The sequence below is a fragment of the Chroicocephalus ridibundus genome, chromosome 4 (assembly GCF_963924245.1).
Source record: "Chroicocephalus ridibundus chromosome 4, bChrRid1.1, whole genome shotgun sequence".
In the NCBI taxonomy this organism is placed as follows: domain Eukaryota; kingdom Metazoa; phylum Chordata; class Aves; order Charadriiformes; family Laridae; genus Chroicocephalus; species Chroicocephalus ridibundus.
The window spans coordinates 65,814,562-65,827,191 of record NC_086287.1 but is presented as its reverse complement, the minus strand read 5'-3'; the positions used below and the strand labels follow the sequence as shown (position 1 = coordinate 65,827,191).

Here is a 12,630-nt window from a genome sequence, read left to right as displayed (position 1 = left end):
AGGTAGCTAGACATAGAGCCACTATTTACATTTAATGTTCTCTAATCAATACTACGGGTTTTGTGCCACTTGTATCACTGCAGTTTTTCCAACCAAGGATTCTGGTTGTTCTCACTATACTACACATAAAATGAGTGACCAATTGTATGAGATGAGTCTACAGTGTGATGGTATATACATATTTTTTCCCCCCTCAAAGTATTCACACAGTGTTATTATTGAAAATTTAATATGCTAAAGAACCCATTTTAACAATACTACATGCCGTATTCATACTTGAACACTGAACAGTTTTTGTGATATAAAATTAAGGCACTCTTGTGGTTTTATCACCTTAAGCATTACACATAAACAGCATCATGAAATTTGTCCTAAAGAATGTTACGCTGTGCATATATGCTTTATATTGATAGACACAGACTGAAGTTACCAAAAATTAATAAATTGCTCTTAAATGGAAATATGATTTTTGAGTAGGAACAGTCTGATGAATGTCTGATTTTCTATCAAAGGTATTGTGTGAACCCATAAAACAGCACTACATTAAAATAAATGCTATATCCCACAAATGCTGGAAGGCTTTCCCTCCAAGTTTCTAAATTATTTTTTTAGCATTAAACCTGTCCAGCTGTTGCTTATTTGTTAGCCAAATATCCCAGACTGTTTATAAGCAATAAGCACGCTGTACATTTATGCATCGGTAAAATCAACAGTAAAATAGTAGACGGGGCTCCAGTCAAAGTGTTATATCACCTCACAAATTATAATGAAATTTTTTTACTGGAATACCACTTTGCACAACAAGGCAAATGTGGAGAAATGCTCTTTGTGTTATTTCTGATCAGAAAAATGACATCTCCATATAGGTATTATTTCTGTGGGAGAAAGAAAACTGAGGCATCAGTGTCTTCCTCCTGGCAGCAGCAGGTAAGAGTGCAAATTTCATTCTTCACTCTTCAAAAATTTTACTCAACAAATTCCAAGGCTGATTTATTCAAATATCATGGTATTTCCTACCGTTTTGGTGACATAAAGTATTTAACCAGCACTGACCTAATGCTGGGTGGTACACTAGCTTTTACAAGGAATTTTCAAGTCAAATAGTTTTCTGTCAAAAAGGTCTTTAAAAACTTAAGTGGAACAGTAAAGATATCAGGGCCCTAAATAAACATTTGTCTTCCAGTTGGCATACTCATATAAGATTCAAAGTCAAATCCCTGCTTTGCTTATTTAAGAGAGGTTTTTATTGTTATTACCTTAGGGCTCAGTTGTGAACCTGAACTCTATTTTACTAGATGCATTATAAGGACAGAACAAAAAGGCAACCCCCACCTCCAAGGATTCACAGTAGAAGTACACAGTATAACCATATTACCACTTTGCAGACAGCTGCACTGCTTTTAAGAGATTACAGCTCCCAGCTCCCATTGCTATCCCGCTGCTGGAGGCGACTGGCTCCTAGTTAAGTTGTAGTCATGTGCGTAATACCTGTTCCTCATCTACTGGAGTCCAGAGTCAGCTAAGTTAGCTTTCCACACTTTCAACAGCGATACAAATTAACTTTCCTGACTCTGCATCGAGGAATGAGGAACTAGTACACAGCCCATTTATTGTATCAGCACCACAGGGGCAATAACTGCAAACAACAAATGGTAATGAGCAAATAACACTTTGCTCTCAAACAGCCCCTGCTACACAGACAAGAGGATCCCCTTTCTCTAGGGAAAGCCATTTGTGGAGGACCAGTGGATATACTTGTACTGACCACAGTTAGACTTTTGGAACTGTCTGCTTTTGTATCTTTTTTTGAAACATACTGTATAAAGAGGAAGGAACTTGCTTTCAGTGTTTCAAGTTAGAAAGACAGAAGTTGAAATGCTACGTATTACAATTGCGACATTATTTAACTTCTGACATTAAGAAATACCTACAAAACTTCACACAAAATTAACAAAAATGTTTACTTCAAAAATTTTATAAATATTCTGTGTATTAACAGCTAATGTAAGAACATTGTCTTCAACTCAAATTCAGCTTTTACTGCTACAGTAACAGTAGCAGTTTCTACATTAACATTTCTACATTAACAGTTCTACATTAACACTTTCTATACAAGTTATTTAGTTCCTATCAGAGGCTGAAAGTACTCCTCTAGAAGTTTAGACGCTTTTTCACAAATATTGAATTAACTCAACACACTACTGTAAAATGACATTTCTGCTGCTTCTAAGTGACAATTTAGCAAGAACATATCATAACATTTTATGAAAACAACATATTTAGAAAGTAAGTAAGAAAAATAAGAGTTGCATCTCAAAGCATGTGTGCCTGATGAACATACACATGCTCTTGCAACAATTGCAATAACATATTCTTACATGAAATGAAAGGAGAAGATTAAATGCTTAGTACTTTAACTTCAGAAACTGAAAACATTTGTCAAGGCTAAGTAGGAAAAGAATTTACAAGGAAGTCAAAGGTATTCAAAAGAACGTAAATGGCTTTGTATTTTGTAAAGAAGAATGAAAACCTTTCATAGAAGGAGACTGTGATGATCTCTGATCCTGTCCAAATGCAAATGGAAAACTGAAGTCATCTTTTCCATCTCCAAATGCATGAGAAGTCGACTCCGAAGGAAAAGGAAAGGCAAATGCATCCTCACTTTCTGATTTCCCAAACAAGCTTCCTATATGGAATACACATTATATTTATTATGAGATTAAATCTTACTGAAAGAATACTGCATTCAGCATAGTATGTTTCTTTACTAATATTTTACTCCCAGCATCTGATGAGTATCAGCCTACTGTTGTGTGTTTATTTCTGCACTAGAAATGGTACTTCAAGGAGGGCATTATTAGAACCTACACAGAATGAAGTGTGAAGTACTTGAATGATTTAGAACAACAAAACGCTTCTGCATGATATACTGGGTGAAATATTTTGAATACTAAGCAACAGAGGTCTTTGTAAACTGATATATTTTTGCAGATTATTTCTTCTCTACAGAACAATGAGATCAACCACTGAAATACTTGGAGAAACAAAGCTGACAGAAAAACACCCGAGTTTTATATTTAGTAACAGAAAATTCATACACTTTTCTCTACAACAGAAAAATGCATACAACCTTATAAAAATACACTTCAAGTGGCTTTGCACTTGTAGCACCTCAAAACAAAAGAGCAGATTACAGTTCCCTTCAGAAAAGTGTTTGATCAAGAGTAAGTTTTGATCCTATCAATATAATGAAAAATTGGCCTTTCATTTCAGTAAAGCCAGGATTTCACACAGAATGTGCGAATGTGCGTGGCTCAGTATGAGTGGAAGATGCTGTATTAAGTCTGACTCTCCTCTCTCTAACATTGTGTACCTCCAACAGTTTAAACTGATGGAAGTAAGTTTACTATCAAGATTTCTTTAACCAAATGGAAACTTTATTTTCATTTTAGTTGAGGGAGGAAAAAACCCAACAGATGTATTCTTACAATGCTAAGCTGGCAGCCTTAAATTAAAGGGTGAATTTACCAAATACTGTAGTTTTTTCCATTAAAAGAACAGTTCTTTTTATCAGTGAAAAAGCTTTGGCACTTACATTTTTGTTTTCCCTTGCAGGTCATCTCAGTTTGCTTCAAGCACACTTAACACTATGCCTATTTCTGTTTTACTCGTACCTTTTTTTCATGACTTCTCATATATTTGAAGCCAAACACGCAGGGAAAGATTTATGATAGTCAAAACACAAATGAACGCAACAAACCACTGAACTGCAGTATTACAACCGAACACCTTTTTAGACAACCAAAGGTGCCTTGTTAAGCAGGATCATAAGCTTGTCAGTCACATAAGCACAAATAGAAGACAGCTGGTATACAAAAGTATATGTGATTTTTAGACTTACCAATATCTTTGTGTGGGGACAGAGGGTTCAAATTTCCCACAGAATAACTTTCCTCTGCCTGAAATGTAAACAGCCATTTTATTTAACAAATGAGAAAGACAAAAGATAAGTTCTAATGTTGACATCTAATAAGTTCATTCGTTCTTGGTCTCAGTGAACGTTAGCAGCCTTCACAAAATTTGCAGTTATGTATGTATCAGTCCATAAAGTTGCAAGGTGAACTCAAGGTGATACAGGTTTTATGATATTAGCTTACATCTGCAAACACACTCCCTCCATTCTTCTGGAAAAATCATCAGATTGAGAACAGACCAAAATCTGATCTGAATTATTGATGTTTTTTAAAGTGAAAAGATTCAAAATTACTTCGTTCTGTGACGTTTTAGAAAACCTCTAAGCAGCAACATAATCACTGCCTACTGAGTAGGACCTAATATTGCCAGAAAGAGTAGCAGAATAACCACTCATCACTGTTGAGAAGAGTTCTTAGGGTAGATTTATAACAGATATCTAAGTCCTTCAAAACTCCCATCTAACATGACTGCTACAGGCTAGTAAATTCTTGGTTTCTGCCACTGAGCAGGCACAAAATAAAAGCGGTTCTGACAGCACTAGGTGACTTAATACCAACGTCACTCCTAAACAATTCACACTAGGAGTTATCAACAACACATATATTGCCAAACGCAAAATATAATAGTATTTTCCCTCTTCCCTCCTTCAGCTTTTATCTAGTAACCTCAAGACTGAGCACACCCACTGAAACAGGAGATACCTGGGTTCAAATCCCTTGTTTGCATAATGGGCTTCGAATCTACATTGCCAGGGAATGATACCTAACCATTGCACTATGCACTGACACACATCTATCCTGAATACCCAGCTATCTATCTATTAGCCCACGAGAGTAAAAATTTCTCTAAAGCACCATAGTTAGGGAACTTGCAAAAGAAAAGGAAGACCTGGATTCCACTCCCTGTTACAATTAGTTGCCTACCTATCTCTTCCATTTAACTAATCCATATTTGCTCTTCAATATTCCTAATAAATAGCCCTTTCATCCTTTTTTCAGTGTGCTGCATTTTGTGAAAAATGTAGGGGAAAAAGAAAAATTTTAAGTACTCGACTGATCACTTCAGTAAGACAAAATCACACAGGACAGGCATACGAGTTCTGAATTCTGCTAGGGTCCCCAAAGTTTTGCATTGCAATACTGAGACGGAAGACTCTTTGTGAATCTAGTCACCTGTATATTTGCACAAGATCCAATCTTGCCCATATGGGAAAGATTCATACTTGATCTGGAGTCATCATAGGGAGATTGCCAGGAAAGAAGATAAGCATTTTCAAAGGATATCAAATGTAAAATTAAGCAAGCTAATAAAACAATTATTTGCTACAAAGATAACCAGTCTGAAAAATCTCATTCACTGTCAATGCTGTTTCCTTAGCATATTCTGCTTTGTGGAAATCTAATATTCTCAAATACTCATTTTTACCTCATCAGATGAATTTTCTGCCCCAAACACAGAAGAATCAAATAAATTAAAGCCAGGTGACTTCTGTGAGAAGTTCATGAAAGAAAAGAAAGCAGGAGATTTTGATGTTCCTTCTTCACAACCTAAATTGTGAATGCTGTAAAGACAGAAAGGAAGAAGTTACATTAATAGTTTTTAAAAGTAGCATAGAGGGCTTTTTTTCTTCTATTTTTTCTTTTTTTATTTTGTCACTTTTTTAGATTCCCATAGCTTCCATCAATAACTGCTTCTTGCAACACAGAATGGGTAACACAACTCTTTAAAGCAAAGTGACGTGGTGTTTTTACTAATTCCCTACCCTTTTACCAAAAAAACTGTCTAAAGATAGCAATTGGTGTAACAAATAAAAATGCAGGAAAATACAACAATTTTAGCAAAGGAGCTACAAAGAACCTGTGTCTCATATATTTCTAAGCAGAGACACCCTCCTTCAAAACAGCTTCAAGTGGAAATGATACTGAAAGAAGAAAATATAATAAATTACCTAGCATAAGAAAATATAATAAATTACCTAGTGTAAAGCAGAAAAAAAATTGAATATTTTCAGAAAACCTTCTAGAGAAGCCTTTCTATAGTATCTTTCAAAAACAGTGGAAATGCTTATACAATACACATCAATGCAACTTTGCTCAAAATCTAAACAAAAGCTGAAATCATACAAGTCAAATGGAGGTGTTTTAGAGAACTGGGGTTTCTTCCCCTTTGAGTCAGGTGTTCCTACAAACTCAGGTGTTTCAGGTGCTTTTAAAAAACGTTCTGCACTTTCTTCTGCTGTGTCAGGATTATCTTCATTTGACTTAAAACATGTCTGTATGTCCTATTAAAAAGAAATATACAATAATGTTTATGGCATATAAAATTTCCCAAAATATCATTAGTACATTTACCTATAAATATATTAATTATATGTTTTAGGGTTAGTCACTTAGTTTTATTCTCATGAAAAGTAAAAGGATTTTAATAAAATTGTCACAGTGACGTATTCACCACACTTAATACGGTAACCCTAATTTATCTAATTTAAAATGGACTTCTTGTGAATGAAACTATATATGAGATATTTTGTCTTCCTTAGAAAATGTTAAATGAGAATGCGCACTTGGATTCTGTGGAGCAAATTCCATCAGAGTGAATATTGTTTTAAAGACATTCTTCTCCACAGGCATCAGCCTGTAGAGAGCCAACAAGAAGACGAGGAATATCTCAAACTTGAACTTGTGTACTGGTTTTGGCTGAGAGTTCATAGCTTGCGTGGTGCTATATTTTGGATTTGTGATGAAAACAGGATTGATAACACAGGGATGTTTCAGTTATTGCTGAGCAGTGCTCACACAACGTCCAGGCCTTTTCTGATTCTCATGCTGCCCCGCCAGTGAGTAGGCTAGGAGCGCTCTAGAAGTTGGGACACCGCTGTGACAGCTGACCCCACCTTACCTAAGGGATATTCCATACCATATGATGCTCAACAATAAAATCTGTGGGGAAAGCGAAAGGGGGGCTGTTTGGTGTTGTGGCATCTGTCTTCCCAGGTAACCATTATGTGTGATGAAGCCCTACATTCCCGGAAATGGCTAAACAACTGCCTGTAGATGGCATGCAGTGAATGAATACCTTATTTTGTTTTGCTAGCATGCACAGCTTTTGCTATACCTATTAAACTGTCTTTGTCTCAGCCCCCGGCACTTTTACCCTTCTGATTCTCTTCTCCATCCCACTGTGGGGGGGTAGTGAGCAAGTGGCTGTGTGGTGCTTAGCTGCTGGCCAGTGTTAAACCACATCTTGATATCACCTATACATACAAGCTGTATATACAATCTCTTGATTATTACGGCATGGTGAGCTTAATCTCGCATTCAAGCGCAGCCAGTAAAAGCAGTGCCAATGGAGCCATACAGACTCTGTAGCCAGCACAGGGCCTATTCACTATAGTTTTGTGGGAGAAATGAAATTGAAATGCAAACATTTTTTAAAAATGTTTCACCAGCTCACACTGATGAAAATGATATGCACCAATTTATATAAAAACTAAGACGTGCATAGGATAGTCATCCTAAATAGCCTATGACACGATCAAGAGCAATGATCAGAAGTACTACTAATCAGAAAGCACTGATTGGCTTCTCACCTGTTCGGCGCCTTATAATGAGCTGCTTTGCCAATTTCTGAGACTTACCTCTTGCCAGTAGATTCAAATACGTCAAGATAGTTTGACTATTCTAAATAAAGTAACTACTACTGACATAAGAAATGCTTTGCTTACTTGAGGTATATACGAGGAATCCTTTGGCTCATCTTCTCCTTCTTTACCACCACATTTGGCCTCTTGGTTTGCTATACAAAAATGACAGCACTGCTTGTATTATAACAGCATTTTAATTGGATAAACAAAAATTATGTTGTGGGAAAGAATTCTTGAGAAAGGTTTACTAACATGACATTCTTACTGGTAAGAAAGTGTCCTGACTGTAGTTTTCATAATAATACACTTTGTGTCTATGTCCATAATAGTTACCTCTCATTCTGCCACTTACTCGCTGTTGTTAAAGCAATGCTTAGGCTGCTTCATATGGTTTGGTATGTTCTTCAAACCTAGGTATTTCTCCCTGAGAGTGCTATGTTTGGCTAATTCAGCTACTGCCCTTTGAGAGTCCTAATATCAGTCAATAGAAACCAGGTGGAAACAATAGAAAAAGCACATCCATATGATGTGCCGATGAAGTGTATCTTAAAGAACTGGGCAGAAGTCAGGATGAGAAATGAGGATATTATCAGACTTTCTGCTCTAAGCTTCAACAATGCAACGTTTCAGGCACTGTGGGTTAAGATCCTGTGTTTCAGGACACATCACTAGGACCCCTTTTATAAAAAAAAACAGACTATAATTTTTGACATGTATCTAAATTGGCAGTATAATTAGAAAAAAATGTATTTAAACTGAAGCTCAGTGCCTTGTGATTTCAAAAACTATAGATGTATTTGTAACTACTTTGTTTTGTTTCTGTAAGAATTCTGTAAGTATTTCTCAAGTTAATTTTTGTCTTTAATAATCTTAATTTGATGCTTCAAGATTCCTGAATTACTGAGTTTATTGTATCTCTTTTCTTTGCATTTTCTCATGCCTTCTGGGCAGATTTTCAGACTGGATTTCATTTTACCCAAGTAATTTGAGACTAGAGCAGACATGCTGGAAGGTTCCTTTCATTAGCAATGGTCAATGCAGAATGAATCCCACATTACTGAGCAGTTCAGTCTCTATTTAAATTAGGACACTTCCTGTCTGCTATACTCAAAGTTTGAACTAAATAATCAAAGGCGAAAAGGAATACTAAATACTAAAAGGAATATTAAGTGGTGGCCCACTTAATACCAGAATGAAAATTTGGCCCCTATAATTTTCTGGTTTATACTTATGTGATCCAGCATATAGTAACTGCACATCCTATCAAAAAACCGACAGTGGTACTTTACCTATTACTGCATTTTCACTCTCAAACTGTTGATTAGAACTCATCTGCTTTGGAGGAATTACCAATCTAAAAGACAAAAATTACTGTTTATGTGAATATGGATTATTTCCATAAACCCTAATCTCAAGAATAAAAACTACTTTGTTAAAGAAAAGTTACCTGCATTGCATTTGGTTTTGTAAACTTGCTATTGATGGAACTTGGGCAATTTGTGGGTTATTAGTCCCTGCAGCATCAATAACTATCTAAAACATAGCAAAAAATTCAAATGAGGCAGCATATGAAATTGTCACTTCAACAATATCACTCTGGTTTCTCCTTAGGCTGTGGAAGTCCCTTCTCTTAACCTCTTTTTATGAGTCAGGAAACATAAAAACTTTTTTGCTTATCTTTGCTTTACCTACATTTTAACAGCATGATACCCAAAACACCTTCCATAATTTTTTATAAAGTCTCATTCACAGCATTGATGATTAGAGGTGAATAATTAACTTTTCTGTCATACAAATAACATTACATAATTTACAAACTTTATCCAGGTTTTCTACTACTGCAGCCAGGTTGCTCCTGATTGACAACACAGAAAGCGCTGGTGCCAGGCCTGTCTCCACCTCCAAAGGCCAAAGTGAGTATGCAAACCAGGAAACATGACTCCTGTCAGGATTGAAAAACTGCAGAAAACATGGAAATAATCCTGCCTCACAGATTTTCATGAGATCAGAAGCCCTAACTCTTATATGTAGCATATACGTGTGCCTAAAGAGCAGAGTGGTACTATGGCTCAGCATCAGATTAAATGCTATTTCACAGGGAGCTGCAAGTTCAGGTTTGGTTTTAATTTGCAAAGCGTATCAACTTGAAATCAATTCAGAGCGGGGAACAAAAGGGCTGGTTATGCAGAATCTGTCTGCCACTCAACTCCTGTGGTTTACAGCACTCCTTTTCTGAAGCATAGAAACCTCCTTTCTTCCAAACTTTATATTTTTCCTCAGACTCCATCTTCTTTTCCTTGTTGCCATCACCCTTTCTTAAAGTTCCCTTAGCCTTGACTTACTGCTTCCCGCTATTCTCTAAATGCAGTTCCAGGTCACAGAGTCCCTTCTTCATCTCTGGATTACCCTGGCAACAGCTCTTCCATCATCCTCATCACATCCAACTCCCTCAGCCAGTCACAAATCAGAATTGCTTGAAACTTCTCCTAGTCGTGTTCCATGTTGTCTTATGAAGGCTTCTTCTACTACAGGCTCCACTCTAAAACATTTAGTGATTAACTCACTTTATCCTTCAGTTCCCTTGAAATTCTGAAGAAAATCACAACTGGTTCTGTTAATTTTTTACTTTACGATTTTTATTGTTCATTAACATTTGAGTTTAAATAGTTCCAGTGAGATGTCCCTTAAAAAGAAAGGGTTTGGTATAGAAACTTCCACAAGCTTCTGTACAGCGAACACAGTTGCAAACTGTTTATTTGACCTCCTATGGCCTTACCTTATCTTTATACACTCCATTGGTCCTACGAATGTTTGTCCTGGTTTGGGGGGGAGCAGAGCCAACTTTCTCTTCAGCAAAACTTTCTGTGGCAGCCAGGGTCAGCTGAGTTGGTTGTTTACCCTGTGGAGGGGTCACACCTGTGGGGAGGCGTGGACAGGTCAGGTAACCCAAACTGACCAATTGCATATTCCTCAGTATAAAAGCTGAGGAATCAAAGGGAGGAAGTTGGCTCTTCTTTGTTGGCTTCTCTCCAAGGGCTCTTCTTCTGTGGACTGCTTCTTCAATGGCTCTCTTTCTTCAGTGACTGATGTCTGAGGAGGACCCTGTCAGCTCATCTGCCTTTTGATTCCCATCAGTGTGTTCCAGTTCCCGTTTGTCACTGAGTCCAGTCTGGAACTTTCCCAGTGCCATCTCCCTGGGAGATTGATATGGTTTAGTGTATATTTGTATATATTGTATCTATTTTCTTATTTCCTTTTTATTTTATTAATAATATTTCATTAAAATAGTTTAGTTTTTTTCTAAACTCATAAATCTCTTCGTTCTTTCTTCTTCCTCTCCTTGGAGCGAGAGATGGGGGAGAGCATCTGTTGCCTTGTCATTGGCCAACCCGGCCCAGACTGCGACAATGTTCTTGCACTTAATGAGATTTTGTTAGTAGTTTTCATAACTGTGCAAATTGTTCCTCCGGCTTGTTTCAGGATCGTTTTATTGCGTTTGTATATTTAAGATATTAAGCTGCAATACACTTCACCTTTTCAAAAAGTGCCATGGGAACTATTTGTTTATGGGTGAGAGATGGAAGATGTAGTTGTGGACTCCTCAAGTGTACAAAGCAATGGTGCTCGTGGTTTTATTCCACTCAGCCCAGATTTTTGTTTCTGGTTAAACCTCAGAACTGAGCTGTTAACTGTAGGTGGTCCTGTATAGCATCCTGCCCATTTAATTCTTTACAAAATCCTTCATTACAGAATAGATGGCTGACAATCAGTAATAATAATAATAATCAGTATATTCCTTCTAATAATATAATATAAATAATAATCAGTAATAATAATAATCAGTATATTCCTTTTTGAGAACTTCAAAAATTTGCTACATACAAACACGTGAATCTACAAAGGTTATTCTAAATTTTAAAAACTATTATACAAAATTATGTGAATAGTCCACCTCAAGTTTGTCACTAGAATGCTTACTATGACTACCAGTTGCACTTTGTAAGAAAATACGTATTTTCAGTTGAATTAGAAATGGTACCAAAGAAATTTTTTTATTATCAACTAACAGCAGATTATCAAGATTAGTGTCCTGGTTATAATGTTAACAAGTTTTATGTAAGATATAATAGCACTAGGTATACTTGAAGTGTTTTAAATTTTAAAAAAAACACATAAAACAGATTATATAATCTCATGGTTTTACCAGTGGGAGAGATGAATACCTGTGATGAATTTTCTGCAAGGCTGGAGGAACTGCTAGTGGCCACTGAAAGTTCCATAGGTCTTTCTTTGTCTTCTCTCCCTAAATTAACAAATATTACTTAATATTGTCCAAAGGATTAAGTATCCAAAGCGTGGCATTGTTAAACTGAACTTGGGAACAAAGCTTATAATTTTTCCTGTTAAATGATCTAAAAAGAAAATCATCACAAAATATGAAAGTATCAATCAATTTACTGCAAATAATACTCAGTTAATATTTACTGTATTTATGCAAACAGTGATAAAGTTATGTTACAGATTTTTCTGATATTATGCATCAGGTATACCTGTCATCTTACTTTACTCACTGCACAGAAAAGAGAGAAATCAGACATAGATTTTCAGAACATAAAAACAGGTACGTACCCAACTTCCACTGAAAGCCTGGCTTCAACTACCACAGTAGGAACAGTTCGCTACATTTGTAATCATGGTTGCCATTCATTTACACAAAAATAATCCAAAATTCTCACAGAAAGATCATTAAGCACACTGCACCTGTTTCTGTCCGTTGCATTGGGAATCTAATACTCTGTACAGAGTGTACTAATTTACGAGGAATGCATGGGACATGTAGTGGTTTGTACAGTTGATGTTTCTCATTTAGCAAAGACGGATCATTCCGTTCACTCTCTTCAAATATCCTAAAAAAAAGAAAATTTAAGTTAACAATTACAAAACAAAGGAAATCATAAAATATAACTGTTTCAAATAAGTAGAGTTTTCGAGGGAGATGCATGCTGCCAGGG

At 36.2% G+C, this 12,630-nt stretch overlaps 1 protein-coding gene across 1 annotated transcript in view; it reads right to left on the bottom strand.

Moving 5' to 3' along the window:
* Window positions 1–2,483: 2,483 nt before the first annotated feature.
* C4H14orf39 (chromosome 4 C14orf39 homolog) overlaps window positions 2,484–12,630 on the bottom strand; it is a 38,900-nt gene continuing 28,753 nt past the window's right edge. The window contains exons 11-19 of the mRNA XM_063333173.1: window positions 12,380–12,525; window positions 11,842–11,921; window positions 9,066–9,151; window positions 8,908–8,972; window positions 7,700–7,770; window positions 6,099–6,256; window positions 5,401–5,536; window positions 3,902–3,959; window positions 2,484–2,686 (exon numbers count right to left, since the gene is read on the bottom strand). Of these exons, the coding sequence (XP_063189243.1) occupies window positions 2,484–2,686; window positions 3,902–3,959; window positions 5,401–5,536; window positions 6,099–6,256; window positions 7,700–7,770; window positions 8,908–8,972; window positions 9,066–9,151; window positions 11,842–11,921; window positions 12,380–12,525 (1,003 nt within the window). The remainder of the gene's footprint in view (window positions 2,687–3,901; window positions 3,960–5,400; window positions 5,537–6,098; window positions 6,257–7,699; window positions 7,771–8,907; window positions 8,973–9,065; window positions 9,152–11,841; window positions 11,922–12,379; window positions 12,526–12,630) is intronic.